The following is a 26,635-nucleotide window of genomic DNA, read 5'->3' on the forward strand; positions in this document are numbered from 1 at the left end:
AGTTTACTCACATGTGACAGATTTCAGGATGTGTAATTGCTTGTGCCACAGTTGGTAAAACATCTGGGACTCACAGATGTGGTTGTGAATATCCAGTTATTGTTCAAACATCCAAAATCAATAAACTTCCCCAAACAAGCAAAATCCTTTAGCTACAAAAAAACCTACTAATTAGTCATATTTATAAATAATTTTATTAGGTTACAGATCTTTGCTTTGTAGAATCATGCTCCTCTGTTTATGTACTGGAATAATAATGAAGCCAAATAATAGCAAGGCAGTGAACTTGGAGAGCAGCTATTCCCTTGAGAACCTAATGGGCAAGATGGGCTGAAACTTCCCAGCTATTAATTACTGCTGTTCAGCTGGATCTGTTTGTCTCACAGCTCAGTTACAGCAACAGACCACATACATCCTCCTAACCCTGTGCAAAGTCAGAGAGCTGAGTGTGAATCTTCACAGAAGCAATTGCACATCTGCCCCTGAGGAAGAGCCATGGTGCATCTTTATTTTCCTTCAGATGAGGAATTTACAGTTTGGAGGGGTGTAGATCCTTGCAGCATCATCCACATCTGGGCAGTTGTGTCGTGGCTTGGCCACAAGTGCCACAAGTCCCTCAGCTCTGTGCAGGAGGAATGCTGGCTGTCTGAAATTGTTGCTGGCTCCTTTCAGGAACTACACGGTGGTCAACCTGGAGAAAGGAGTCATGGAAGTGCAGAGGATGAGCTGCCCAGGAATGAAGCTGTGCTGCCAACTCAAATTTCAGAATGCCCTGTGGGCAGCCACGGAGGTGAGCATTGCCTGTGCCCCCCTCAAGAGGGGCCTCGTTAGGGGAGACACTAACAAAGAGAAAAGGCCTGTTAAATTAGTAAAGCCAAGAGTGTGTAAGACAAAGGGCATCTCAGATGAGCAGGGTGACTTTGCATCTGCTGTCTCCAGGTGCTTTGTTTCTACCTGACACACAGATCCAGACTCTGCCTCCCAGAGCCCGGAGCGATCGTGGGAACCTCGGCTTTCCAGGGGAAACTCTCTGGGCTGGAGCAATCTGTGCCCAGGGGTTCATCTGGGAAATGTCCTTATCTGTGCGTGATAAAGGGAGGCAGGGACAGAAAACATGCATTTAAGGGTGGGGTTTTGAAAGAGGCCTGAGGGATTTGAAGGTTGGTGGGAAATGGGTAACTGAGTTTTGTGTTTGCCGTGGAAAATGGCAGCTAAAAAGATAAGAGTGGCTGATTTATCCCCCAGAGCCCCTGTCCACCCATCAAAAAGGGCTGTTAAGTGTCAGCCAGTTCTGACACAATCATTTCACACAAAACAAAGAAAAAACAGCCAAAAAAATTTAAATGTACCTGGAGTTCAGTGTTTTGGAGTAGGGGGGGAAAGAGGCCGCACTTGGCAAGTAAATAATTTGTGTTGGCTATTTCACTCTGCCCTGGCATGGATGCCGGGAGTATAAAATTTTTTTCTCCCCATAATAAAATAAGGTATTTTTTATTTTTTCTGTTCTCAAATAGAGGTGAAACTCAAATACTCTTTTTTTTTAATTATTAAAATTCAAAGATCTTAAAGCATTGTATTTCCACCTTTTAGATCAGAATGAAAAATGTTGTTGGGTGCTCTCGGTCAGTCTAGTAGATTTAGGAGGCGTGGGACAGGTGTGATTCCACATAAAATGTAATGTCCCTTGAATAGACAGGTTAATGCAAAATAACATACAGCCTGCTTAAATTGTTGTTTGGGATTTTTGAGTTCAGGGTTGTCAGATGCTGCTTTCGGATGTGGTGATAAAATCCTTACACTGGTGATTTTTGGTGACTTTTTGGATAATGCATATATTGTCCACAGCCCGTTCTGGGGAATGCAGCACCCGTTTTCTACCCACATGCCAAAGGCTCTCCATGGAAAACAGAAATTCACACTTTGGATATCAAAAAATACCAATAAAAAACAGTTTTGGAACCAATTAGATCTTGCTCAGGTATCAAGATATGAAAAGCAGGGAGGTGGTTTGAATTTATAGAATTTTATGTGCTCTTTCACAGGACCAGAAGATTTCTGTGTATGGATTGCAGGGCATGTGTCCCTTAAAGACTCCACTGAAGGGTTTAGACACTCCTGCCACTGTGAGCTGCTTCCTGGTGATGCCTCTTGTCAAAAGGGTAAGGAACAGCCCAAAGGAAAAGGGCAGTAGTGAGACTCTGCTGCTGGGCCAAGCTGCCACACTCAGCTGGTGCTGAAAGACTTCGCAATGCCCAGGAACATTTTGGCACTGCAAGGAAAAGGTTTCCAGATCTTTCTGCCTCTGCCAGAGGACAGTGGTGTGAGCAAGAACCTGAGTCAGGGGACCAAAGCTGGCACTTCCAAACCTGCTGGGAGAATAGTCAAAACAGATCAAATTCCTCAGCAAGGAAGCTTTCCAGCTGCGTTTCCACTTCACTGGAACACAAGGTTTAGGCTGATCAAGCGAAGTGGAGAAGACATGAAGCAATAATTAGAAGAGAGATTTGTTAAGTGCTAATGCAGGACGTGGGTACATCCGGCCTCCTGTACCCACTGTTTTCCTGGGCTGTGTGCTGTCATTTGTGTGCACAGTCATCCTTAAATGTTACCTGGGCTCAGCCACACTCCTGTTTTGGTTTTGAACGAGAACACTTAGATAATACAGCTGGTTTGGGTAATGCTTTTATGGGTAACATGGATAATTATACTTATGGGCATTAAAACAAGTTATATGTTATCTGCCTAGGCCTGGAATTGCCACCATCCCATTTCTGGCAGGAGAAATCTGACCTGGGTGCCTATTGCAGGCAAGCCTTGGGAGATGTATAAAAACTGTTTTCCGGCTAAATTACCTCCGGTTTGCTTACAGCCACCTCAAGTGAAAACATATAATTATGTTCCAACATTACTGGTAGCTGTGTAGTCTTTGCAAATGCCAGCAGACTGGGATGTGTCTGAGAACTGCTGGTTTATACAAGGCCTTTGCCATTGTCCATTTCTGGCTCGTCTGCTGGGATTGCTGCATGGACTGAGTCTGAGGCAGATGGTTTGTGTAAGGTGTGCTGCTGCACTTCCAAACATGGTGTAAGTACGGCTAAAGTAGGGCATTGATGTAAAGTTGGCACAGGGCTGGATTTCTCTGCATCTATTGGCTTTCCTTGGCTCCTGGACCTGCAGCATTTGTCCACTGTGGAGTTTCATTTCTGATGTGTAGGGCAAATTTCTTTTTCGTGCTGGCTGAGGTTCCATCCAGGATGGTCGAAGGAGTCTTTTGCTTTCAGCTTTTCCACTGTCACACAGCTTGCAAAGCCATTCCTCAGGGGTTACGAGTGGCTTTATGTCTCCTGGTTTCTATTTCCAGTTTGTGGCTTGCCTAGAAAATGTCATAAATAATGCCAGGCCCTACAATAGCAATACTGAGTCTAGACACCTCCCTTCCTCCCCCGACCCTACCCAACCTTCCAGCTCCCTTCAGCTCACTCCTTCTTAGTTTATTGGACTTACTTTTTCCTCTCTCCTTTCTATGAATGAGTTTGGCAGTGAAATGGCCAGAGCAGCAGCCTGGGCATGTGCAGACCAGGCTGGCAAAAGCTAAACCAGCCAGTTCTTCCAAAAAACCTATGTGGAAAGCTTACACTTGTCACACTCACTGCCTGGCCAGCAAGCTCTGTCAGAGTTATCACAGTCACTGCTGTCCAGTGGGGAAGAGAATTGCATTTCCCTGGGAAGAAAGCCTTTAGCTGGTGAGATGTGAGGTAACTTTTAGTCAGAGAATTGCTGAGGGATGTTGCTGGGAAGGGGAATTCTTTACGACTGCCTTGGGAAGGCTGATCCAAAAGAAATAGTTTCCAAAACTTGGTTCCTCATCCAAAGGAAGCATCATGGAAATTTGAAAGCAGGCAAGGGGGGCCCAGAATCTGAAACTCACCCGCCAAGGAGAAGTCTTGTACAATTTAAGCGTTTTGTTGCATGCTTTTTGTCACCAGGATGATTCTTTTTGGTAAACAATACAGTTTTCAGAAGAAAAAAGAAAACAAATTAGCAAATGAGCAGGTTAAAAAAGGGCAAACCAAGACACATTCTGCCTTGGTTTTCAGCTTTCTTACGAAGAGATGTGGAGAGAGAGAGAAACCTGAATGGGTGCAAGTCTTTGGCCTAGTGCAGAAACCTGGAACACGTGGAAACAAAAGCTGCATTTAAAGGCTGCAGCCAGCAGTGCCAGACCCTGCAGGGACAAGAGGAGGAGGAGGTGACCAGGCCCTGGTGTAGGATTTTTTGCCATTTCTGCTGACCTGCTGGCAGTGGGATGGGACGTCTGGAGCCGGCTCATCCCCGCACATCGCAGCGCGGCACGGCCCCGCTCGGGGCCTTCCTCCTGGCACGGCGGGGCTGCTGGCAGCACGGGGCCTTCAAATGCAGTTTTGTTGCTGTGTGTTTTTGTTGGCTCCTCGTGGAGCCCAAATGTTGAAAATGAATTCTGAGAAAGTTACTTAAGGTTTCTGGAGGCTGCAGCCCTGCCTGCCTTTGGTTGCTGCTGGAATACCCTGATCAGGGGGGTTTTGCCTCACCGGCACTGGATAAAATCTGGCAAGAATTAATTATGGCATCTGTGGGGAGGTGGTTTTTGACATGGTCTGCTGTAGATTTGGTCACTCCCTCAGCCCAGTCATGTGAGGGATGGCAGGTTGAGGGCATTTCTCAGCATTTGGATTCCTGCTCCTTGTTTCTTATCTCTCTCAGAGATAACAGCAATGGCTGGATAGAAACAGGTCGTGATAGCCAAGACAGAAAGCAATAAATACTCCAATGAAAAAAATACCTTCCAAATTTGCTTCCACCATTGTTCCATCCCAGACAGGCCAGGATTTGGCATTGGTATTACTGGTAACACCAGGAGGGAGTCAGTGACCCACCTCTGCCTGGTTATGGTGCTGACTGCTCAGTGCCAGGGAAATTTGGCCTGTGGAACTCACAAGGGAATAGGGAATCTGTTCTGTAGTAGCTGACACTAATCAAGGAATTCAAAATAATTTTTTGTGAATAATATGCTTGGATAATTCAGTGTTATCAAATCAAATGAGACAAAATTATAATCTCTGAAGATTTTAATAGTGTCCTGTGTCACGCTAGGACCAGTTCAGGTTGACATACTCACATTACAGTTAATATCTGATGTTCCCATTTCAATTTAAATTTTCCATATCTAGTAAGCAATGCCTCTTGTGCAGAGTTCTTCAGACTGAAAAAGTTGGACCATTTTTTACCAAAGAAATGTGGGCTGTTCTGCTTTGTTTTATTCAGTTTTAAGTAATTGAACTCCCTTCCAAAGAAAAAGTAACCCAAAATCCAGCTTGTGCAAAGCACTGTGCCATGATCCAACCTACTGATGCAACTCCTTGGCAAAGCCACTTCAAAGGAGCCTTTGCACCAGATCCACATGGCAGCAGGAACATGGCACTGAGCACTGCAGGTCGTTGGGGTTTCTTTTAATTAGTGGTTAGAGAATTGGGACTGGACTGAGTTAGTCCAAGCCCCATTTCACAACTTTCCACTTGCTTTCCTAGTTTTTCCCATTACAGTAAAATTCTGCTGTGATTTGGATTAGTCACAGGGGCTCAGTGCTCTCATGATTTTACTCATACTTGGTGTGCAGAGAGTGTCTCTTTGTCCAGGACTCAAAATGAGCCTTGCAAGCAGAGCTGTCAATTAAATAACACTTATCCTGTACTACCTGCCCCTCAATAGCTGGGGCAAGTCAAGATATTGATTTTTCTTTGGATTTACAGCCTGGGAACTATTGTCCAGGCCTGGCAGAATCAAGATCCCTGGAAGGGCACATGGATGCCTTAATTTAATTTTTGCATTCCCAGCAAAGGGTGACTCTGAGCCCTCAGCCCATCTCAGTGGCATCCTGGGCATGCCAAAGGCAAGGCTTTCCACTGTGGAGAGGCTGAGGAGGGGCAAGGTTGTGTCAGCTCTGTGCTGCTCTGTCTGGTTCTGTTTGGTTAGCTGTGCTTAGTCCAGGCAGCAAAAGAGTCCTGGGTAAAATGGTCTTTTTTTAGAATTTATTGCTCCACAGGGAGGAAATAGAAAGGCCTTTGAGGTAAGTATTGTTTTATCTGCTTCACAGATGGGGGAGTTTCTGGTAGAGGCCCAAGGTCACGGGAAATTTTGTTCCCAAGAGATCAATTTCCCAATCTGTTTAACAGTGTTTTGCCCCGCTGGGATTAGCTGGAGGAGTTGCTGAGCCGTGGCTTTCTCAGCAGCTCCTGCCCCTGGGACATGAGGGATGCATGGCCACGGAGCTGGAGCTGTATCCAGCACATCTGTACATTTAGGGACAGGTTTTACCCACCTGCAGAATTGTTCATGGCACTTGGCAGGTGCTTTGGTGAACTGCTGCTGCTTGTGTGCCCTTGGCTGGGATGTCTGAGCTGCCAGGGATCCCAGACCCAGAGCACATCCCTGGGAGAAGCAGAGCTCTCGGAGCAGCAGACTGGATGCTCTTGTTTGTGGGAATATTGGCTCCCTCTTTCCATTTTTACTGCATTTCTTCCATTCCTCTCCTACCTACATCGATAGCAATAGCTTTACTCTTTTTTGGAAGTGAGCCGGGTTTCTACAGCTGGATTCCTAGGATCATGATGGCTGTCTCTGAACATACTCCAGCTTGAATTTGTTAACCTTCAGGGCAGGCTGCCAGGTCCGTCTGTCCGCCCTTGCCAGTAAAGAGAGAGGTAATACTGGGTGAAAGGAGCGTGGCTCTCAGCAGCTTCTAGGGAATGACTTCTTTTTATGTTGTGTTATCGCTGTTCTGGGGTGAGATACTGGTGTTCTTGCAGAATGTGAGAAGCAGGCAGAAGCTTCTCGGAGTGAAAGGTCTTCTATTATAGAGAAGTAAAGAAATAGGAAAAAATTCTTTGCTATGAGGGTGGTAAGGTCCTGGCACAGAGAGGTTGTGGACTCCCTATCCCTGGAAGTGTTCAGGGCCAGGTTGGATGGGGCTTGGAGCAGCCTGGTCTAGTGGAAGGTGTCCCTGCCCATGGCAGAGGGATGGAATGAGATGATCTTTTAGGTTCCTTCCAACCCAACCATTCTACAATTCCATGAAATTTTTCTCTCTTTCTCACAGAACTCATATGTGGTACTGGCTGGCTTGTCAGATGGACTCGTAGCCGTGTTTTCAGTGTCCCAGGGCCTGCCAGGGGACAACTGCTCCTACCTGTGCTCCCACACAGCAAACAGGTCCAAATTCAACATCTCCGACAGCGACCCGCGGCAGAACCCGTACCCGGTGAGGGCCATGGAGGTCACCAACAGCGGGGCCGAGGTGTGGTACAGCAACGGCCCCGGGGTCCTCGTCATCAACTGCGCCTCCATGGAGATCAGCAGGAGGCTGGAGGCCTTCAGCCCGCCCTCCGTCATCACATCCATCGCCTGCAACTCCGAGTGCCACGGCGAGGAGGTGGTCTGGTGTCTGGACGATAAAAGCAACTTCCTGGTGATGTACCACGCCACCAGCTACCAGCTCTGCGCACGCTACTTCTGCGGGGACTGCAGCCCCCTCAGAGACATGTTCACCATCCAGCAGCCCTCGGCTGCCATCCCGGCCACAGCCCCCATCAGCCACGAGGTGATGGAGAGCAACCCTCCGGGGGACATGAGCATCGTGTACAGCCCGGACGTGGGCACCCAGATCCTGAACCACCAGGACTCGCTCACGGATTACTGCTCCGTGTCTTCCTACTCCTCCTCGCCCCCCAACGCGGTAACCCGCTGCCCCTCCAGCCTGCCCAGCTCGCCCATGAGCTCCTCCAGTGCACCCTTCTCCATGGATTTTGAGGAGTCTGAGAAATTCCACCAGCTGAAGGCTTCCCTGGATCACGATGCTTCGCCTGCAGGTGACAACACGGAGCATCTCCAAGCAGTCAAGATTCTTCCTGTAAAAGACCTCATCTGGATCCCCAGGTAAGTGGGTCACTTAAGCAGGCATCTTAGTCAAAATCCCTGCAGGCTGAACATGAGATCAACTCAGGCTAATTCAGCAGCTTTTGCATTCCCAGTATGATTCACCTGGCCAGAAAGTCAAGTTATCATTAAGAAATTCTGCTCCTAGTAGAATGGAACATGGATTTTCTATGCCTTTTGGAAGTACACAGTGTTGAGCAGAGTGGCCATGTGGAAGGCCTTGCTGGGTTAGTTTCAGCAGAATGAGAAGGGGATGGTCAGACTCCAAGGCATGTTTCCCCAACTACTGAGGAAACAAAGAACAGCAGGCAGCCTCCTTGCCTGGCAAGTCCTGCTGCCTCCTGTGGAGCTGATGGGAACCCCTGGGAAGCTGAGTTTGCTTGTCACAGGATCTCTCACTGCAGTGGATTCAGGATGCCCCCGTGGCATCACGGTGCCCCGTCCCCGTGGCTGCAGGTGGGCATGGAGCAGAGGATGGATATCCAGCATGGATCTTCCTCAGCTGACAACATGCTCAGTGCTGGGGATGTGACATCTCCCTTGTTTCTCTTCCAGGAGAGGAGGGGACATCATCGTTATCGGGCTGGAGAAGGAATCGGGCACGCAGCGGGGCAGAGTGATCGCGGTGCTGAAGGCGGGGGAGCTGGCTCCCTACGGGTGAGGCTGGCTGGGCACACCAGTGTCCAGGGGCACAAGGGGGCTGGGGGGGGCTCTGCAGGCTCTCAGAGCTCTTGGGAGCTTCCTCTTGGCTTCCAGCAGCCTCTGAGGAGATCCCAGTGGGAGGACACAGTTGCTGGTTGCACATCAAGGTGTGGGCACGCTCTTAGAGCGGGGCAGACAGCAAGGAGAAGGCTCAGTGACTACAGCCTGGTCTCCAAAATCCACAGAGACTGAACACCCCATAATGACACAGACAGGACCGTGCACAATGTGATCGAGTTGGCCTGATCCTGCCTGGTGCTGGCTCCCTTTGCTCTGAGGGCACCTGGCAGAAGGTCAGAGCAGCTTGGCAGACTCGGCCCCGCGCTCAGAACAAGAGGTGTATTTATGCAGAGCACGGCGCTTGTCTGTGGCTGCATTCACGTGGGTCAGGTTGATGTTCTGGCTCTAAATGAGCACCTTTGTGCTGTGGGCAGTGACAGGCCGGGGGACGGCTCCTGGAGCACAGGGGAGAGCAGTTATATACGTTAATTTAAAATGTTTCATACAGTGAAGGAGAGTCAAGGAAATAAATAGCTGCTGGAGAGGTGGGGGTGTTCCTGCTGATCACTTAAATACTGGTCTGGGATTGTACTATTTATGTCCAAACAAATGCAGGTTAAGCAGTGCTAAGGATTATAAATGATCGTTTATTACCACCAGGTAAACATAACAGGAGATCAAAGGCTCCTGCCATTACCTCTACTCGGAAATGAGTGTCTTTATCAGTTAGCTGGGAGGAGAGAATTCTCTTTATTGGTCACAGGTACTCTTAGTTTTGCTTAACTCAGATTGAGTGTGGAGTTCAGGCTAAGTGATACCACATCTCACACCTGTCCTGCACTGCTGCCTGGCTGGACCAGGCACCATGGCCATTGACCCTTCCTGTTTGAACAGCAGGATAAAGAGCAGAAGGGGAGGAAAGGGAAGGGGCTGCTCAAATGGCAGAGCAGAGCAGGGAGGGAAGGAAAGGGAGGCGGCTTTGTAGGGGCAGTTTGTAATAAAAACCAGCTGCCAAGGACAGTCCTATGGCCAGTGCTCCCAGCTGGGCACCCTTCTGGGGAAACACTTTGGGACCAACCTTTCCCATCTGCTATGGGAGTAGTAGAAGGAGCCCAGTGAGGGCTGACCTCCTGTCCCTTGGACCCTGCAAAGGAGAAGTGTCATTGTCTGCCCAGCCACCTCCCTCTGAGGTACCTGCAGGGCCAGCTTCAACAGAGACCATGAAGGGAAGCACATACAACACGGACCACACGGATCCCTGAGAGCTGCCACAGCTGTGCCTGCTGCTCTGGGCTCGGGGCTCAGCCCCTGAGCTGACACAGGCAGGCTCCATCCCACTTCCATGCTTTATTCCAGGCTGTGGAAGCTCTCAGCAGCCTGTCAGCTGTGTTGCGATGGAGCTGTTCTGAAAATGCCCAGCTGGCAGCAGGAACAAGAGTCTGTGGATTTAGCAAATCAGGAGATTAGCAGCAACTTCAAATGCCATGGCAGACTTAAGCCCCCACCTGCATATTTAGGCACCTGAATCCCTTTAAAAACCTTTTCCCATGTCACTGAGCTGCTTGGTTGTGATGTGACACAGTTTCTGATCCCTCTCTTTGTTACATTCTCCTTGCTGAAGGATTTGCAGCTTGTAAAAAGCTTGTGTAGCTGGAAAGGAAGCTCATGAGCCAGTGCTGTGCTCACAGAGCTGCCTTTCCCTGTAGTGGCCTTCCCTGTGATGCCCTTCCCTGTAACATCTTTCCTTGTAATGCCTTTCCCTGTAACATCCTTCCCTGTAATTCCCTTCTCTGTAATGCCCTTCCCTGTAATGCCCTTCCCTGCTCTCTGCTCCCTTCCCCAGGACGCTGGTGGATGCGGCTCTCGTAGGGAAGGACACGGTTGTGTGCTGCTTTGAGAACGAAAGCATGGAGCGGTGCCTGGCTGTCTGGAGGGGCTGGAGTGCCAGAGACTTTGACATTTTCTACCAGGCCTACGAGGAGCTGGGCAGGCTGGAGACCTGCATGCGCAAGAGAAGGTAGTGCCCGTGGCGCTGGACCCGAGGCTCAGCGGGACACGGGAGCGTCCTGGACTCGGAGACACAGCCCACACCAGGGCTGATGGGGGGGAGTGTGTGTCTGGTTTGCTGCTAGTGAGCACCGTGGGGTTCCCAGAGCCTCACCAGGGCTTTTGGGGAATGAAGAAGCCGCTGTGAGCAGGGCTGGGACAGGGCTGGGAGCTGGGCCAGCTCTCGGCTCCCTGCTCCGTCACACGCTCCCCTGTACTGTTGAGAGCAAAGGTGGCTGCAGTTCTGCTCATCCCCCGATTTGCAGTTTGTTCTTCCCGTTTTGAATTCCTTCTTCACCTTCAGCATGCCCTGGCTGCTGCTGCTGCTGTTGTTGTGTGTGTGTCAGCCAGGAGAGCTCCATGGGCTCTGCCCTGGGAGCCTGAGCACGTTTCAGTCCCGGCTGCCTGCTGGCCGGCAGCGTGGGCACTGTGGGCTGATTCACCCTGTTCCCAGGAGGAATGCATCTGCTGGAAACCCTGCACTGTGGGGCTGCTTCCCACCTCCCTGCAAATCCATTAGTTAGGGTGTGTGTCCTACTTCAGGAGTAGTCCCTGTGTAGAGACACCCTGGTGTAGGAACCAGTGAGAAGCTGTGGCTGGCCACTGCATTTCTGGTTCCTAAAAGCTGTACTGGTGCAATGTTCCTGTGAGGGGCCCAAAACAACCTGCCAGGAATGCTGCACCAGGAGTGAGTGAGCTGGCTCATGGCACTGCTGGCTTGTTAATGGAGCTGATGGAAAACAAAGCCACTGGGTGTGACAGATGTTCCTGATGGAAGAGAAGGGAGCCCCTGACCAGGAATGTTTATAAGCTGTCTCTGCTCCACTCCTCTTCTTGGGAAATGCACTCTGGAGCAGCAGGAACACAATAAGCTCAGTTTGTCTGTGTATCTGTGCAGCTTCTGCCCACCACAGCTTGTATTTTATCTTCATTAGTGGCCTGGGATGCTGGATTGGCTCTAAATCCAATTGCACTTAATTATCCCAAGCATGTACAGCAGTGTAAAAAGTGCCCCCAGCTAAGCACCCTGTATAAAGGTGTACAGTTTGAATTTTGGACCTTTTTCTTTTTTTTTTATCCCAAGAATCTCGTGTGAGCATCGGCAAGGCTGGCCAAGGCCGAACGGGCAGGTTAACCCTCTGGTTCACATTTCTGTTGCAGGCTGCTAAAATATCCTTCTTTAGAAACAGAATGTATCTTAAAATAAACTGAATCCTCCCCAGGATGACACTGCATTGGTGGTTTTTATTGGAAACCCAACTGGCACTGGGTGTTTGGGGTTTGCAGCATGATTCAAGTGCTGGTTGTGATGAGCACAGCTGGAATCAGGGCTCTGAGTACAGACTGTCTCCATACCTGGCCTTGCCTGTGACTGTCATCCTGTGTCTCTCCAGCAGCTCATGATCAGGTATGGCAGCACCAAAATTTCCCTCCCTTGCCAGGACACACTCTCTGCCTTTGTCTCAGGGCTGGGGTGAGGTCTCATAGTCACGTTCTCCAGCTGCCAGATTCCTTTGACTTGCAGGAACTCTTCCCATGACACCTGAAGCCCCAACAGGAGCTATAAAGGGGCTCATTCTTTCATTCAGCCTTGCAGGTTTCCTTTGAGGAAACACCCTGTGGAACAACCACAGCAGTTCCTTATTGTCCCTCTTGACCAGAACACCTTGGGTGCTGTGCTGCTTCCAAAGCCAGTATGGGCTTTGACCACCATGGGCTCCCCAGTGCCCATGGAGGAAGCTGGAGCATCTCCCAAACCTTTGGTGGGCCCTGGCCAAGGCCTGGACACAAAAGGGCCTTTGTTCTGCTGGACACCGTGCCCTGGGGCTGTTGCTGCAGGACACCCTTCCTGACACACCGAGACATCCCTGCTCCTTGCCAGGTGGGTCAGGGTGCTCAGCTGGGGAGGGAAGAGAAGGGGGTGGCACCTGGGTTTCATGGGACCTGTGAGAGATGCTGCAGTGGTGGATGTGTGTCCCAAAACCTCCTGGGCACAGGGGGTTGGTTCCCAAAAGCAGCTGAGAGCCTGAGTGTTGCTACCCTGGAATAAGAACAAAATCTCCCCCTCCAGCAGACCTGAAACCTCATTAGCACAAGGCTCCATTAAGTGAGCACTGCACGTGCTGCAGGAATGATTCCCCAGGGGCAGAAATAAACAGACATTAAAAACAAAATCAAAACAACTTCCACCAGTTCAAACAGGTTGAGATTTCAGTGCTCCTTTCCATCTCTCCCACCAGCAAAGCCTGTTCTCCTGATGGCAGGTACAGGTGAGGGGCATCAGGCAGCCTGGGGGAAGGGATGGGGTCACAGGCAAAGGCAGGAAAAGTCCCAGAGCCTGGGAACAAGGGGCAGCACGAGCCCCAGGCGTGAGTGTGGGGAGGCTGCACCTATCACAGTCCTCACTATTTTATTTCAGCTGATAAAAATAAGCCCAAGCAGGGCCCTGGCAGGGGGTTATTCCTTCAGCTGACAGAGGAGAGACAAGAGAAGAGCTTTGGGCTCAGTGCTGGGGGGAAGCGGATGCTCTGGGATTGGATTAACCCCCAGCACCAGCAGTGGGAGGGCAGCGGGTGCCAGAGCTGTTAATTACTCATCAAAGAAGCAAAAAGAGATGAACAGGACCTGCCTTTGATTATCTGAGCCCAAAAGCCCCCCCCCCAGCTTCACTCCCTCACTCAGCTGCCTCCTGAGAGCAGAGCCACACACATCCCTGGGCTTTCCCTGGAGTGCTCTGTGGTCCTTTACCTGCTTTGAAAGGATTATATTCAATTCCCAGCTGGATACTGATTCCTGTTCCTGGTTTGGGCTGTTTCTTGGCTGGCATCAGTGAAGAGTCAGGCCCTGGGATGAAGAACAGCTGTGCCCAATACCAGCATCCCAGTTTGGGGCATGGCCTCAGTATTTTTGGGGGGGAAGCATGATGTAGGGGCAAACCACTGGTTGCATCCCACATCCTGATGCTCACTCTGGATATTTTGGGGCCCCAGCACTGTGGGTGCACAGATTCCACCAGCCTGGGGCTATCCAAACCCAACCAACTCCCCATGAATAGGAAAATGGGAATATTACAGCTCATTCTGCTAGGAAAGGAAAGAAGGGCTTGGCTCTGCCTCATGGCACACAGTGCCCTGGACAGTGGGCAGGAATTGCTGTAATTTGATGTATTAGAGCATAACCCCACCTCTTGTGCCCCCAAGGACAGGGTGGGGGCAGGTGAACATTGACACACCAGCTGGATGCTCCCCATCCCACACAGCACTGAGGGCTCTCAGCTTCAGCATAAGGAAAAAGAAGGTGATTTTTTAGGGAGGTGGGGAAAGGGGCAGTGCTGGCTGCTTTGTATTCTGCTACCGAAAGGACAGAGGAAATGAGTTTTCTTTAAGCAAGCTTTAAAAGCACAGGAAATATCCTGGCTATTTCAGGCCTGTCCTCGGCTTACCCCTGGGATGGGAGCTGGGTCAGGCTCCAGGGGCTTAACCCAGGTGGAGCAGGGTAAGGATGAGGTTGGGGATGGAATTGGAAATGAGGGTGGAGATTGTGATGAAGATTAGGGTGAGGATGGGGCCAGGGATGGAGTTAGAGATGAAAATGATGAGAAGGATGGGACCAGGAATGGGGCTGGGGATAAGAATGGTGCCAGGGATTGGGCTGGGACTGAGCTCACCTGGGACAGGTGCTCAGCACTGGGGAAATCACTGCCAAGTGATGCTGGCAGTGGGCAGAGGGACAGAGCACATCCCCAACCCATGAGTCACAACATTTCAGGCTTCCCAGGGCTGTTATGGTACTACCCCAGCACTCAGAGCCTTTCACAGCAAACAGCCTTTATCTGCCCCACATCCCAGCCTGTTTGCACTGGAAGTTTGTTTTATCATGGAACCACTTTAAACTCTGCCCCTTTTGGGAGCCCTCTAGGTGAAAAGTCAGTAAAACACAAAGGTGGCGTTACTCTTTTGTCTTCTTTTTCTAAAAGGTGGAACAGGACCCTGCAAAGTCCTCTTGACACCCCAAACAGGGGGGACCCCCCATTTCCAAGAGACTCCAGCCCAGCCTGCTGGAAATGTTGGAGCCGATTCAGGTCAATTAAAGTTAAGGTTTTTATTGAATTAAAGTGTGAAAGTAAGTACAGCCAGCCCAGTATTTGGGCTGTTTTTTGGTTTTTTTTTTTAATGTTAATTTTTTTTTCACCCCACTTGTAAAAGTGATTTAGAAGGTGGTATGGATTCCTGGGCTGGAGGAGACCTGGGAGATGGTTCTGGAGCTTGGAAAGGACATGGACACGTTCCTTACACCTGGGAAAGTGTCAGCAGCAGTTCGGACGTGAGGAATAAAAGTGGTTCTGGCAGCAGCAGCCAGGTAAAATCCAGGAAAATAGTTGGAAAGGATTCCTCATGGGATGCACTGCCTTGGCTGGGGAGCCCAGGTTGTGTCCAAGGCTGCCTAAGCCTGGAAGGAGGTGGCTTTTGAGCTCCAACTGGGATCAAACCCCTGGATTTGCTCTGGTCAGCACAATAACTCACATTGGCAGAGTCCACTGGGTACAAAAACATTCATTAAAACAGGTCCCACGTGGGCAGTGTCCCACCAGCCCAGGCATCACCAAGGCCAGAGCAGAGGAGGAGCCCAGTGGGGCCTGGACCTTCTCCCCATTTTTAATGCCTCTGCAAGATTTTCTTTCCAAAAAGCTCCCGACTGTGGCTGGCTGTGCAAGCCGAGTATTTTTAGCAAGTATTCATGTGAAAACTGCTCAGGATAATAATTTGCAATGTAAAGTTAGAGGCTTCCTCAAAAACTCAGAGTAAGCAGATTTGGGTCAGTGGGACTTTGTGCTGATTGTGCTAAAGGAACCATCCAGCCAGGTCCAGGGGAGCTACATGGGGCTGGAGCTGGGCACTGAGTTTTCCGGGTAATAAACCCCCACTGTGCCCACAGGACCAAAACTTGAACTCCTTCCATGGACCGTGACTCTGCAAAGTCACAGATAAATAATGTCACATGTAAATAGTCACATCCAGCATGACAGTCACCAGGAGTACCCGCTGCCTTTCTTGACTCACATTTTCCCCCATCTCCCTTGGCCTCTTTTTGCCATCATTGATCCTTGAGCAGGAGGGAAAAGCTTTTAGAAAACAGCGTTAATAAATCCAGCTCCTCACCCAGGGGTGCCCAGAGAAGGTGAAGGGTTTAACACCATGTGCCCAGGGGCTGCAAAGCTCTGTTTGGGTGGGAGTTTTACTGCTGTGAGGATGCCCTGCACCAAAATAATGAGGGAAAGAAGTGTCTCACATTTTTAATTGTTTTAATAAAGAAAACAAGCATCTCTATAGACAGGACATGACTGGGCACCACGCCCTTCATTTTCAGGATGACACCATCTCATTTTCTCATACCTCTGTGGCCCAGAGGAAAACTCTCCATGATTTTCCTGCTTCCTCGGGGTGAAAGAAACTTCTGTCCGAAGCAAACAACCGGAGTAAATTGAGGATGAAATGTCCCAGCCCCAGAAGGGATTTTTGTCAAGGCTGGGTTAGCACCTACCAGCTGATGATTTCCACTTCTGTCCAGTTCCTTACAAGTGGGGCAGCAAATGCCACTTACTTTAGTATAAAATGGGGTTTATGTGTTTAGACTTTGTCATAAAGGGTTATAATTAAAATTTCACTTTAAAATGGACTGCTTTTAAGCTGTGAGTCCATAAAATATGTGATCAATTGTGATGTGAGGCCTTGAGGGCTGCCTGCAAGCTTGGTGCAAAACTCACTTTTAACAGAGATTTGGTAACAGAATTAGAACTGCAGCAACTGAGGAAAAAAAACCCAATACCACACGGGTGCTGTTGTCAAAATGGCTTTTTCCAGTTACATTCTGCTTTTACCAGCTGTTATGGGCTAAAAAAAGTCCTACATAATCATAAATGTTAATAAATACAGTACAAGTACAGGGCTTTTTTCTCCCTGTTTTGCTGCCATTCTTTGGGGTTCATGTTCTTTAAGCTGTTTTGTGTACCACAAATACAAGTTGTTTGGTTTTTTCTTTTCCCCTTTCCCTTGTGTGAAGAAACACCTCTGGAATCCCTAAGATTCTTGCTTTGGGACTTATTTTTATCTTCAATACTGAACAACTCCTAGAGCTATTAAAAAAATAAGTGCTCAACCCACTTAATAATTATTTTTAGTGTGTTTTGAACACACAAAACATTAGGGCACCATGCAGCCTTGTCAGTGTTTGCATCTGAAATGTACACTTACGGGTATTTTCAGGCAGCAGAAGTACTGTTAACATTTTCATGAGGAAAAAGTCAAAACTAGGGAATGGCACAGCTCATCAGCACCAGCTCCTGATGGATGGGTTTGATCTGCCTTCCCTCAGAGCTAAGGTGTAAGCACTGGGCTCATCCCAGGCCAAAACACAACAGAGAGGTCAAAACCCTTGGAAGAGAAAAATCCTTTTACCTGGACTTACTTCCCAAAGTGTGTTACTCTGTGCCTCTGCTGGGTGCAACAACATGGACTGACGACGTGAGCAGCTCTGATTGCAAATAAAAAAATCTTTATTGCATCTTAGAAGCAAGTCTTAAAAAAAAAAAATGAAAGAAAGAAAGGGAAAAAAAAAAAGAGAAGGAAAAGAAAAATTTTCCATGCACCTACATCCTTGGGACTGTCACCAGAAAATGATGAACATTGTAAGACACAGACTCTATGCTAGCTGCAGTTCATATTCCATACACGTGTAAACAATGGTTATTTCTTCTACTGGAATAGCAATTGCACTGTAAGATCCCTTCAAATGTGGCAACAACCACCAAAGCCTTGGGTTTTCTCCACTCCTTCACTTGCCTCCACTTCCCAGAGAGCAGGTGAAGTGGAACTGAGGGCAATGGGATGAAATGGGGCTGGAGGATACGATAGAAAAATATATTGTTCGCTGGTTTTTATTTTTTGTTTCTGCTGAGCAGGATATTTACAGGTACACAGGTCCCAAGAGATCATCTGCTTCAATGACAATGTCTAGTCACTGTCTAAGTCTTAGTGTACAGGGTTCCCTATCTGGCTTTAAGGCACTTTATTTCATGTATTTTCTCTTACCTTGCTAGGTGTTAACTCATAGGGATCACACTTTCCTTGTATTCAGCCTCCTCATCCCCAGTTCCTCTTAGAATACCAAAAAAATTCCTACACTCACTGAAGTCATTCCAAAAATTTTAAAGAAATTTGGGGGGGAAAAAAAAAAAAAAAGATTCATGAAAAAATATTTTAGAAAGAATCTTTGGAGATCATTTACTTTAAGTATGATGTACACTACCTTATCAGTGAGAAGATGCAATACATTCCTAATATATATATATATATATTTACACACGCATATATATATATATAAAATATTAAAATGACTAACAGATATTCAAGGAAAGGTCAAGAACCTAAAACAGTGGATATTAAATAAATTAACGGTCTAGCAGATACAGGAAAAAAAAAAAAAAATCCCAAAACAAAACTAGCAATCAAATGTAATAATTGTTCCCATTAACATCACGTGACCGAAGGAAATCGATGCGATCGGGCGCGGGACACTCGGTGCGGAGGAGTTTTCCAAGTTCTCCTCAGGGATCTTGGACTGTTCGTTGTGTGCTGTCGTTTGGCTGCCAGAGATTCTCATTTCCCAGCCCCTTCCCCTCGCTCCTCAGCACTCCCTGGTCGCATGGCTCAGCCTCGGAGGGCGGCTGAGGACAGAACACAGAACCCAGCACGGATTCCCCAAACATTCCGTCCGTCCGCGGAGCAAACACCAAACACAACAATTTCTACAAGGACTAATCGGATCACGGCTTGTGCTTACTTCCTTCCCTCTCCTGCCTATAACAAGTGGAGGTGTATTTTTAAACTGAAATAATCAGCTATTAGGGAAAAACAAAACCCCTCCTGCGGTTACCACCCTTTCTCATCGCCACAGCGACTCGGATTTTCTAACGCAATTTGAGAATTAATGGCTAATCCTGAACCAAAGGAGCAGAATCTTTGCACGGTAGCAGTCACACCAAAAACATTTAGACACAGCGTTTTGTCACTTGGCTTTGCACGCTCAGGTCCACATTTACAGAATCCCAGCCATGAAGACGGCAACGGAAACGGTAGGAAACAATCTTTTGTTCATAAGGAAATTCTAATTCAAGTCAGATTTCTGCTGATCAGGTAACTCTTAAACAATTTTTTTCTTTTTTTTTTTCTTTTTTTTTTTGTTTGAAGGCAAATATTGATCACAGTTTTGTTCAAAACCAAAAACACAACAACAAAAAACCCAAGGGCCTTGTTCTTCTCAAAACGAGCACTTTGTAAGAAAACAACGATGATTTCTAAAATATATCCTGTGTGGTCTTTTAAAAGTGAATTATCAAAAAACATTTTCCCAAAAATAAATTAGATAATTAAAAAAAAAGTCTTTTCCAGCATAGCTGGACATTAGGCTGTCCTCACTGAGCCATTAGTATTGCTGCTTTTCCCAAAATTTGGGTCGTTTTTTTCAAACCATATTTCAGCCAGCTGTTGTGTGGACCCATACGTTGAAGCTTTGGACCCCAAGCACATTTTATATTGTTTTGGATCAAGATTAGGGTCACAAAAAACAGGGTGATGCACATGGACTACTCCAATTTCTTGGCTTCTGAAAGTTTTTAAGCCAGCTTGTATGACTTTGTTAAATAGATCTACGTCTTCAAGGCCCCAGCCTTGGATGGAGACATCAAAGCCACCCGCTCGAAGAAGGTCACCTTTGTAAATACAGGTGATACCAAAGCCATAGTTCCTCCAGAAACCTGTTTTCTGAGTGAAGGCAAAATGATTGTCACTAGGAACCTTTCCACTATAAACAATCTTTGGATCATACTGGCTAAAAATGATGGGAAAATATACTTGCTGACCCAAAATTGTGTTGGCTCTACACCGCTGGAGGAATTCTGTGGTAAACACTAAGTCAACATCACAGAAGAAAAGTAAAGACTCGTTCTGGAACTGAGAAGATCCGACTTCCAGAGCCAGTGCCCTTGAGAACTCCCCCGACACCGGCAGAACCTGCATGTCAGCCTTGGGGTATTTGGAGCGGTAATCTCTCATCAGCTCGATCTGCTTCGCCTTGTCAGGGTTGGAATTGGAATTGAAAAGCAGGACAACCAGCTTGACGTTCTGGTTTGGAATGAGGCACGTCTTTTCAAAATTCCCCATGAACCTCGCAAACATGTCGAACCGTCCGGAGAGAGGGATCAGGATGTTGATCTTCTTGTCTTTGAGCTCCTTCCTTTCTGCTTTGGACCTGCTGAGCTGGAAGGGGACAAACATCTTCAGCAAGCTGGAGAGGAAGGACAAGGACCCGGAATCCTGGTTGATTTTGCTGGCCAGCTCTTTGGCGTCCATCTCTTCATGCTCCATGAACTGGATCTTGCTGAAGGTCTGCTGCAGGTACGCGTGCCTCCTCACGGGGACCGTCATCTTCTTCCCCTTGTGCTTCTTGTAGAGAAGCAGCAGGTCCAGCACGTACTCTGCTCCGTACATGGGGTTCACCCTGCGGTATCCGTACTGTATTTCCTTGAAATCAATGATCCTCCCCCGCGTCTTGGCGTTGGCGTTGATCATTTCCATGACCTGCATAACGATGTCATCCAACGCCTCGCGCTGGGACGAGTCCATCCCTCTCCGAGGCGGCTGCCCGTCGGCACCCGAGTACAAATATTTTCCTGTCAGAAACTCCCACTCCAGTATCTCCTCCCGGTGGCGGGGCTGGAAGCGCATGAAGGAGGGCGGCATCCCCAGCTGCAGGTCCTCCTTGTGGATTTCGGTGTTGCTGTACTTGCTCATGAGCACGATCTCGCGGTGCAGCTGCACGGTGCGGTGGCGCAGCTCGGCGATCTTGCGGCTCAGCATGTAGCTGTGCAGCCTGTACTGGTACGGGGGGTTCTTGTTGGGGTGCAGAGTTATAGCCCGGTGTATTTTGCTGTTCCTCAGGTCCCAGATGTAGCCTTTTTTGTTCTTCTCGTAATTCTCGTAGAACAGCTGCTGCATCTAGGAGAGAGAGAGAGGAGAAGTCAGAGCTGACCCTGTGAAAGTTTGCCCACGCAACCCCGCTGGGAGAGAATTCCCCCTCGCTCACAGGGCCAGAAGGCTTTCTGAATAAGCTGTTCTTGGGTTTAGGCACAGGTTGTAGCAGCACCAGCTGCTATTCAAGGAAATTAAGAGGATTACTCATTGTGAACTGGTGAAAGAAACATCTATCATGGATTTTGGATTACCACAGCCCATTCTAGAGGTATCACCGGCGGCCAAACAATTCTGCAGTAAGTCCATTGTAAGCTCATTTCTTCACAACAACACACCATCACCAGGAAAATAACACCATGAAGTGTTCACTACAAAACTTTTATTATTCATTTGTTTCCCATTGTTTTCATTATTAATAATAAAGAAGAATAAAAAGGGATGCCATGTACCTACTAAGCAAATCTGACAACACCTCTTCCATTATACCCAAATGCCATTTAAGCATTAAAAATCCAGGTTTAGGCATTAAAAATGCAGGTTGCTGAATATTTTAGTCAAGATGCCAAATATGTTACCTCAAGTGCTGCAATGCATAGCTACAGCTGTCATTTTAAAATGTCAATGGACAGTAAAGTGCACCTGAGATTCCTAGAGTTCCAGAAGTCAGGTAATACAGGATGCATGCACACACCAGAATAAGAACATCCTTAGCGTGACATTTGCTATTTCAAAACAAGGAGATAGTGAGCTGAGATTAGATTCACAAGTCTTGGGAAAAGCAGACCAACCAGCTTTACAGTCCTCAGTAGCTCAGGCAGTAGCTGATACTGTGAAAGGCAAACCAGGATGATAATGTGGAAAATAAACTGAAAATAAAACCTTGAGACCAAAGGTATAGACAGGCTTAGGTAATGGAAATTTAAAAAGACCACGAGCAGATTCTATATCACAGCACAAACGTCATCAACCTGCCAGAGCTGACACAGCACCCTCATTCAATATGGGATCCAATCTCTGTTACTGGCAGTGGAATCTGCCACAGGAAACACAGCAATAAAGCTCATGTAAAAGGGCTGTACAGGTCAGCAAAGAGCCAAACTCAAAAAAAAGAACCAGGGAGAAGGTCTCAAATATGATGGCAATCAAACAGAGCACTAAAAAGAAAATCACCAGCACAGAAACCTTCCTTTTACCAGCTGCTCAGAGCCAGCACAAGTCCTGTTTTATTAGGCCTTCGGTTGCATTTTTCCCATTATTGTGGACAGACACTGAATCTCAGGGATAAACTTACACCTGGATTTAATTGCTGCTATCTTAACAAGCTGGCTGTGTGCATGCTGAAACCTGACATTCGGCGTATCGCCGCCGACAGCACGGGGCAAGCTGAGCCTACTGGGAGCAGGGATTTTAATCTGAGCAAACGTAAATCACTGCAAAGGAGCGAGGGAGGGATTTCAGCAGGACTGAGAAAGAAAGGACGTTTATTTCGTGGGTCACCACCAGTCCCCCACCCCCTTCTCCTTCAAGTTCACCTTCTTCCCGCTCTCCCCAAGTGATCCCTGCTGCGTGCACGCTGTCTGGGAGCAATCCAGGCCAGAGGATGGATGGATCTGCACAGCAACGCAGCCAAAGGAGAACATCTTGGCCATGGCCCCTTGGCAGGCCTCAGATGAGCTGCCTGTCGAGATGTATAATATCCCTTTAGAAGTCATGCAAGATTTAAAAGAGCGCTACGGGCAGAGGTTAGCTGGTCTAATCCCACGTCCAGCAGAGTTATCCAAACTGAATGAACCTCATGCTTTCCCAAGAAACACATTTTTTCAGCTCACCCAAGAGACTGTTCTCCATTTGTATCCCTGTATTGTTCCCTCTACTAATAACGCTTTATTTTTTTGGTCACTTTGAACCTTGCTGTTGCTGTGAAGGGCTCTAGGAGACCTTAAATCACACCCACTTAGGGTCAGTCCTGTGAGCACCATTTATTGCAGTGGAGAGCTCTCATGGGAAGAAGAGGATCAGTCCAACACTGCAGGACCCACTTATTTTACTGACAGCACTGATCTATCCTCTATGCACATGTAAAACTAGAAGTATTAAATGCATATGGTAACCAATTTCACTCACATTTAACAACAGCTATAGCAGAGGCTTTTCCAGGAGTACTGTGACATCAGATAAAAATTCTTAAATCACATCATTAGGCCGCCATTATTTAAAGGAAAATTGACAACAGGAATTAATTTCAAGTCTTGTTTTGAATTTATAAGACAACAAAATCAAGACCATGCAGCCTGAATGCATTTACTCCAGAATTGCTACCTAGGGCATTCTGAAGAGGAAACCATGACAAGCAGAAAGGCTTTCAGATTACACAACGAAGTTTTAATAGAATACTGATGGGTAGGAAAATGTTATGAAACTTCCCAATGGAAGTAAAGATAGGAACCCCTAGCAAATGGCACAAATTAAAATTAAGAAGCATATTTTAAAGCTCTGGCTTGCCACGTGGGAGTAACCTCTTAGGTAGACCCGTTACCTTCTAATACTCCTTCCTGTCCCTTCCCAAAACTAGCTTGCTTCAAAAACTGAAAATAAAACATATCTCAGCAAGCCTTTAGCGGGGCTTCAACACAAAGCAATTTACAACTGAAACATCTATTAACATCCACCTTGCTCCAGCCAAGAAGGTGACAACTGCCCGAGCCCTGCGCTCCGGCCAAGCCTGCGGTGCAGCTAATGAGAAGCACCACAGTAGCCAGGCTTTTATATAATCCCATTTTTCAGGAGAGTGCCTTGCAAGGCTGGCACGTTCCACGTTTCTCCTATGAAGTCTCCCCCACTCCTACCCCAGTGTCCCCCCTGTCCCCTGGCATTCAGCAGGCTGCAGCAGGCACGGGGTGTGCCAGGATCCCGCAGCTCTGATCCCCCTCGGGGAGCCAAGGTACACCCCACAGCAGCAGGAAACACAAAGAAGGGTATTAGAAGGGGTTAATCAACTCCCTACAGAGAGTACAAGGAGTTACAAACCACTTCTTCACAGTGACACCAAGTGCTGTACACAAAGTCCAAGTGGCCAGTGGCCAACGGAGCAGTTTAACCCTTCTCAGGCTGAGGCAAGGGTAGACACTGGACTCAGTGCCACAGAAGGGCTGCAAGGCTCCAGGGCTTTGTCCCAGAAACCAGCCCCACATGGATTCTGTCTGCTCACCCACACCTACAAACTTCCCTCCACGCTGTTTGACAGCTCCACCAACACTGATTTGCCCAAATCATTAAGGCTCCCCAGCACTGGGTTCAATCACTGACAAGGGCAATGCCCAACTATCACAAATCATTGCTAATATAATTTCTTACTATATTTGGGTCCAAACCACTATGCTAAATATCACCAATTAGCACACAGTGGCTTTTGACTCCACGTGACACCGGACAGCCATAAGGAAAATACAAAATCATAATTAACTCTTGTGTACATCATCAATAGGTGGAAGAAGGCCATAGAGAAAGGAATACCTGGGATTTATTTGCTCCTCCCAGTCACACACACATGGGGAGTGACACAAGCCCAGGACGTGCACGTCTCCCACAGACATTACGTGCCAAATTCTCCATGGCCTGCTACCAGTCTTGAGAGCTGAACTCTTGCAAACTCTTCTTCTAGTGAAACAGGTTTCTCTATGATGCTTTTTTTTAAAAAAGAACTTTTCATGGATATTAATTTTGCAATGATTATATTCTAAGCATGCTTTATTCTAGTGCAGAGCACTGAGAGCATAGGGATACAAAGAAGAGCTACTCTTTATTGACCACTATTTACTCTAGACCTGTTGAAGCCTTAAAAACCCTAATGTTCCCCAAACCATTAGAGACTGAATGTTTAAACTGTGGTACAGCTGTTGTGGGCACTGCTGGCTCATGTCCAGAAGACCAACTGAAAGGAGAGAGTGTTATGTTCTTCGCTTTAAATGAAGAAGTCTTTTGCAGGCCAAAAAAAGTGTACTGGAGAAAATGGACTTTAAAAATAAGACCAGTTTATGCAGAAACTGGCCCGCAGCCACGGATTAGCCCCCGAGGGCTTTCTCTCACAGCTCCAGATTGTGCTACCAGAGCCCAGAAAACACAGCCCCACAAGCCTCACGAAAAGCAATCATGGATAAGACATGTTGTATGGCAGGTTTTTGAAATGCCCAGGATGGGTTTCGATACAAAGCCCAGCTAATTAAAAGCCCAAATGATGGTTAATGTCACCTAGCTCAGAGCACCTCTGTCAGGAGGAGATGAGGATTTGGGTCCCAGTGTGGAGCTCTTCTGCTACAGGAGCAATGCAGGTGCTGGGACAGCCCCTACCCTGCCCCACAGCTCTGCAGCCAAACCCAGGCAGGATGCTCATGTCCATCTCCTCCTTCCAAAGATGTGCCACAGCTGGTGGCAAGGGGGCAGCTCCTGTTGGCTGGCTGAAGTGAGATTGAAGTCCTTCTGCTACCACACCCCAAGGAACTGCACTAGCACCATTTTGCCACTTTGCACTGATTAACCACAACAGATCTCCAGTTTTCTGGTTTATACATCACCAATATAGCTCAACTGATGAAAAAATTTGCCAAGGGAAAGGAGCAGCGGGGTTTTGTGACTTCCCTCTGCTGGAGGGGAAGACTGTAGGGACCTCCTGGATACAACTCTGTGTATTCAGAGATCTTTCTGTTTAAATCCTGATGCTTTATATCCCACAGCTAAACACTGACATGACTGAAGCCACTCCTTCAGACAGAGTTATTATGGTGGAGACAAACACAGGGAAGTAATGGATAAACACTCATTTCCAGTGAACTTGGCCACTCATTCATGGCTTTAAGCTCCCCAGTTGCCACTACAGGAAAGGATGCAGGAAACACCACTCGGTGCTGGGAGATCAGACTTCCCTTTCAGCTGACAAGTGAAGCCTTGAGCTCTGGAGCACGATTAAATGATGTGATTCTTCAGACAAGTCACTTCTCACACAAATTTCATCATGTACTGCCGGTTCACGTTTGCTTTGTTTCAAAAAGAGAGGCAAGAAAATCACCCCGAGCAGTCAGTACTCAAAATTTCCATGGCTAGGGTAGCAGGGGCAGATCCAGCTGTGACCTCTGGGTGCAGTAAGCCCAGGCATGCTCTGAAGCAACAAGTTTATTCTGCACAACACAAATGCCTCTTCTTATATGATCCTAAGTGGAACAGTGCTGGTCTCACTCAAGAGCCTTGCAGTGCCTCCTGCACCGCTCTCCTCTCCAAAGTATTCCAGAAAGGAAGCCAAGAACTAAGGCAAGTTTCAAGCACAGCAAACTCAAGGTCATTGAATTCCCAAGGAATCTGTGAATTAGGAGAGTTACTGCTGGAGTTCAAGCTTTTGTGAACCATACCAAGTAGCTGTTTAATTAAACTGTTTTTCTCCCAATCCTTTCTTGTTTAAGCAAGTAGAAGAGCTTAAAAATTACTTATTCATTTACAGTTTCTCAAACCAAGTAGCCTTTAAAGTATTTCCAGCTTGGCAAAGGAAAGAAGAAAATCTGCAAAAATGAATGGGTCTTCAAAACTGGCATTGAGTACCTCACCTCTGACCCTGAGCTCCACAATCTCATTACCCAAAACCTACACGTGGGAGCAGTCCAAAGCACTTGGGAACTGAGATCCTCCAGCTAGGAAGCAGAGAACTTCCCTCCTCCTGGCCCTGCATTAAACTGAGCTTCATCCTCCTGGTCTAAATGAGGATACAGAAACCAGATAAAACAGAACGTGCCAGTTAGGATATTTAGATTTAAGTGTATAAACCTTAGGAGAGCTGGATGTGATTGCGAGGTTTTTGTCCAAAAGGTTCTGATTTGACAGAAACAAAACCAAGTAAAATACCACTA

General features: G+C 47.6%; 2 protein-coding genes across 2 annotated transcripts in view; one reads left to right on the plus strand and one right to left on the minus strand.

Moving 5' to 3' along the window:
- The window catches only part of LRRK1 (leucine rich repeat kinase 1), a 70,346-nt gene extending 58,405 nt beyond the window's left edge, over nt 1-11,941 (plus strand). Inside the window, exons 29-33 of the mRNA XM_053988501.1 lie at nt 673-790; nt 2,043-2,159; nt 7,133-7,968; nt 8,524-8,625; nt 10,514-11,941. Of these exons, the coding sequence (XP_053844476.1) occupies nt 673-790; nt 2,043-2,159; nt 7,133-7,968; nt 8,524-8,625; nt 10,514-10,691 (1,351 nt within the window). The 3' untranslated portion in view covers nt 10,692-11,941. The remainder of the gene's footprint in view (nt 1-672; nt 791-2,042; nt 2,160-7,132; nt 7,969-8,523; nt 8,626-10,513) is intronic.
- A 5,307-nt stretch (nt 11,942-17,248) lies between these two features.
- The window catches only part of CHSY1 (chondroitin sulfate synthase 1), a 75,273-nt gene continuing 65,886 nt past the window's right edge, over nt 17,249-26,635 (minus strand). The window contains exon 3 of the mRNA XM_053987957.1: nt 17,249-20,768. Coding sequence (XP_053843932.1) covers nt 19,176-20,768 — 1,593 coding nt within the window. The 3' untranslated portion in view covers nt 17,249-19,175. The remainder of the gene's footprint in view (nt 20,769-26,635) is intronic.

The sequence above is a fragment of the Vidua macroura genome, chromosome 12, assembly GCF_024509145.1.
Source record: "Vidua macroura isolate BioBank_ID:100142 chromosome 12, ASM2450914v1, whole genome shotgun sequence".
Classification (NCBI taxonomy): Eukaryota; Metazoa; Chordata; class Aves; order Passeriformes; family Viduidae; genus Vidua; species Vidua macroura.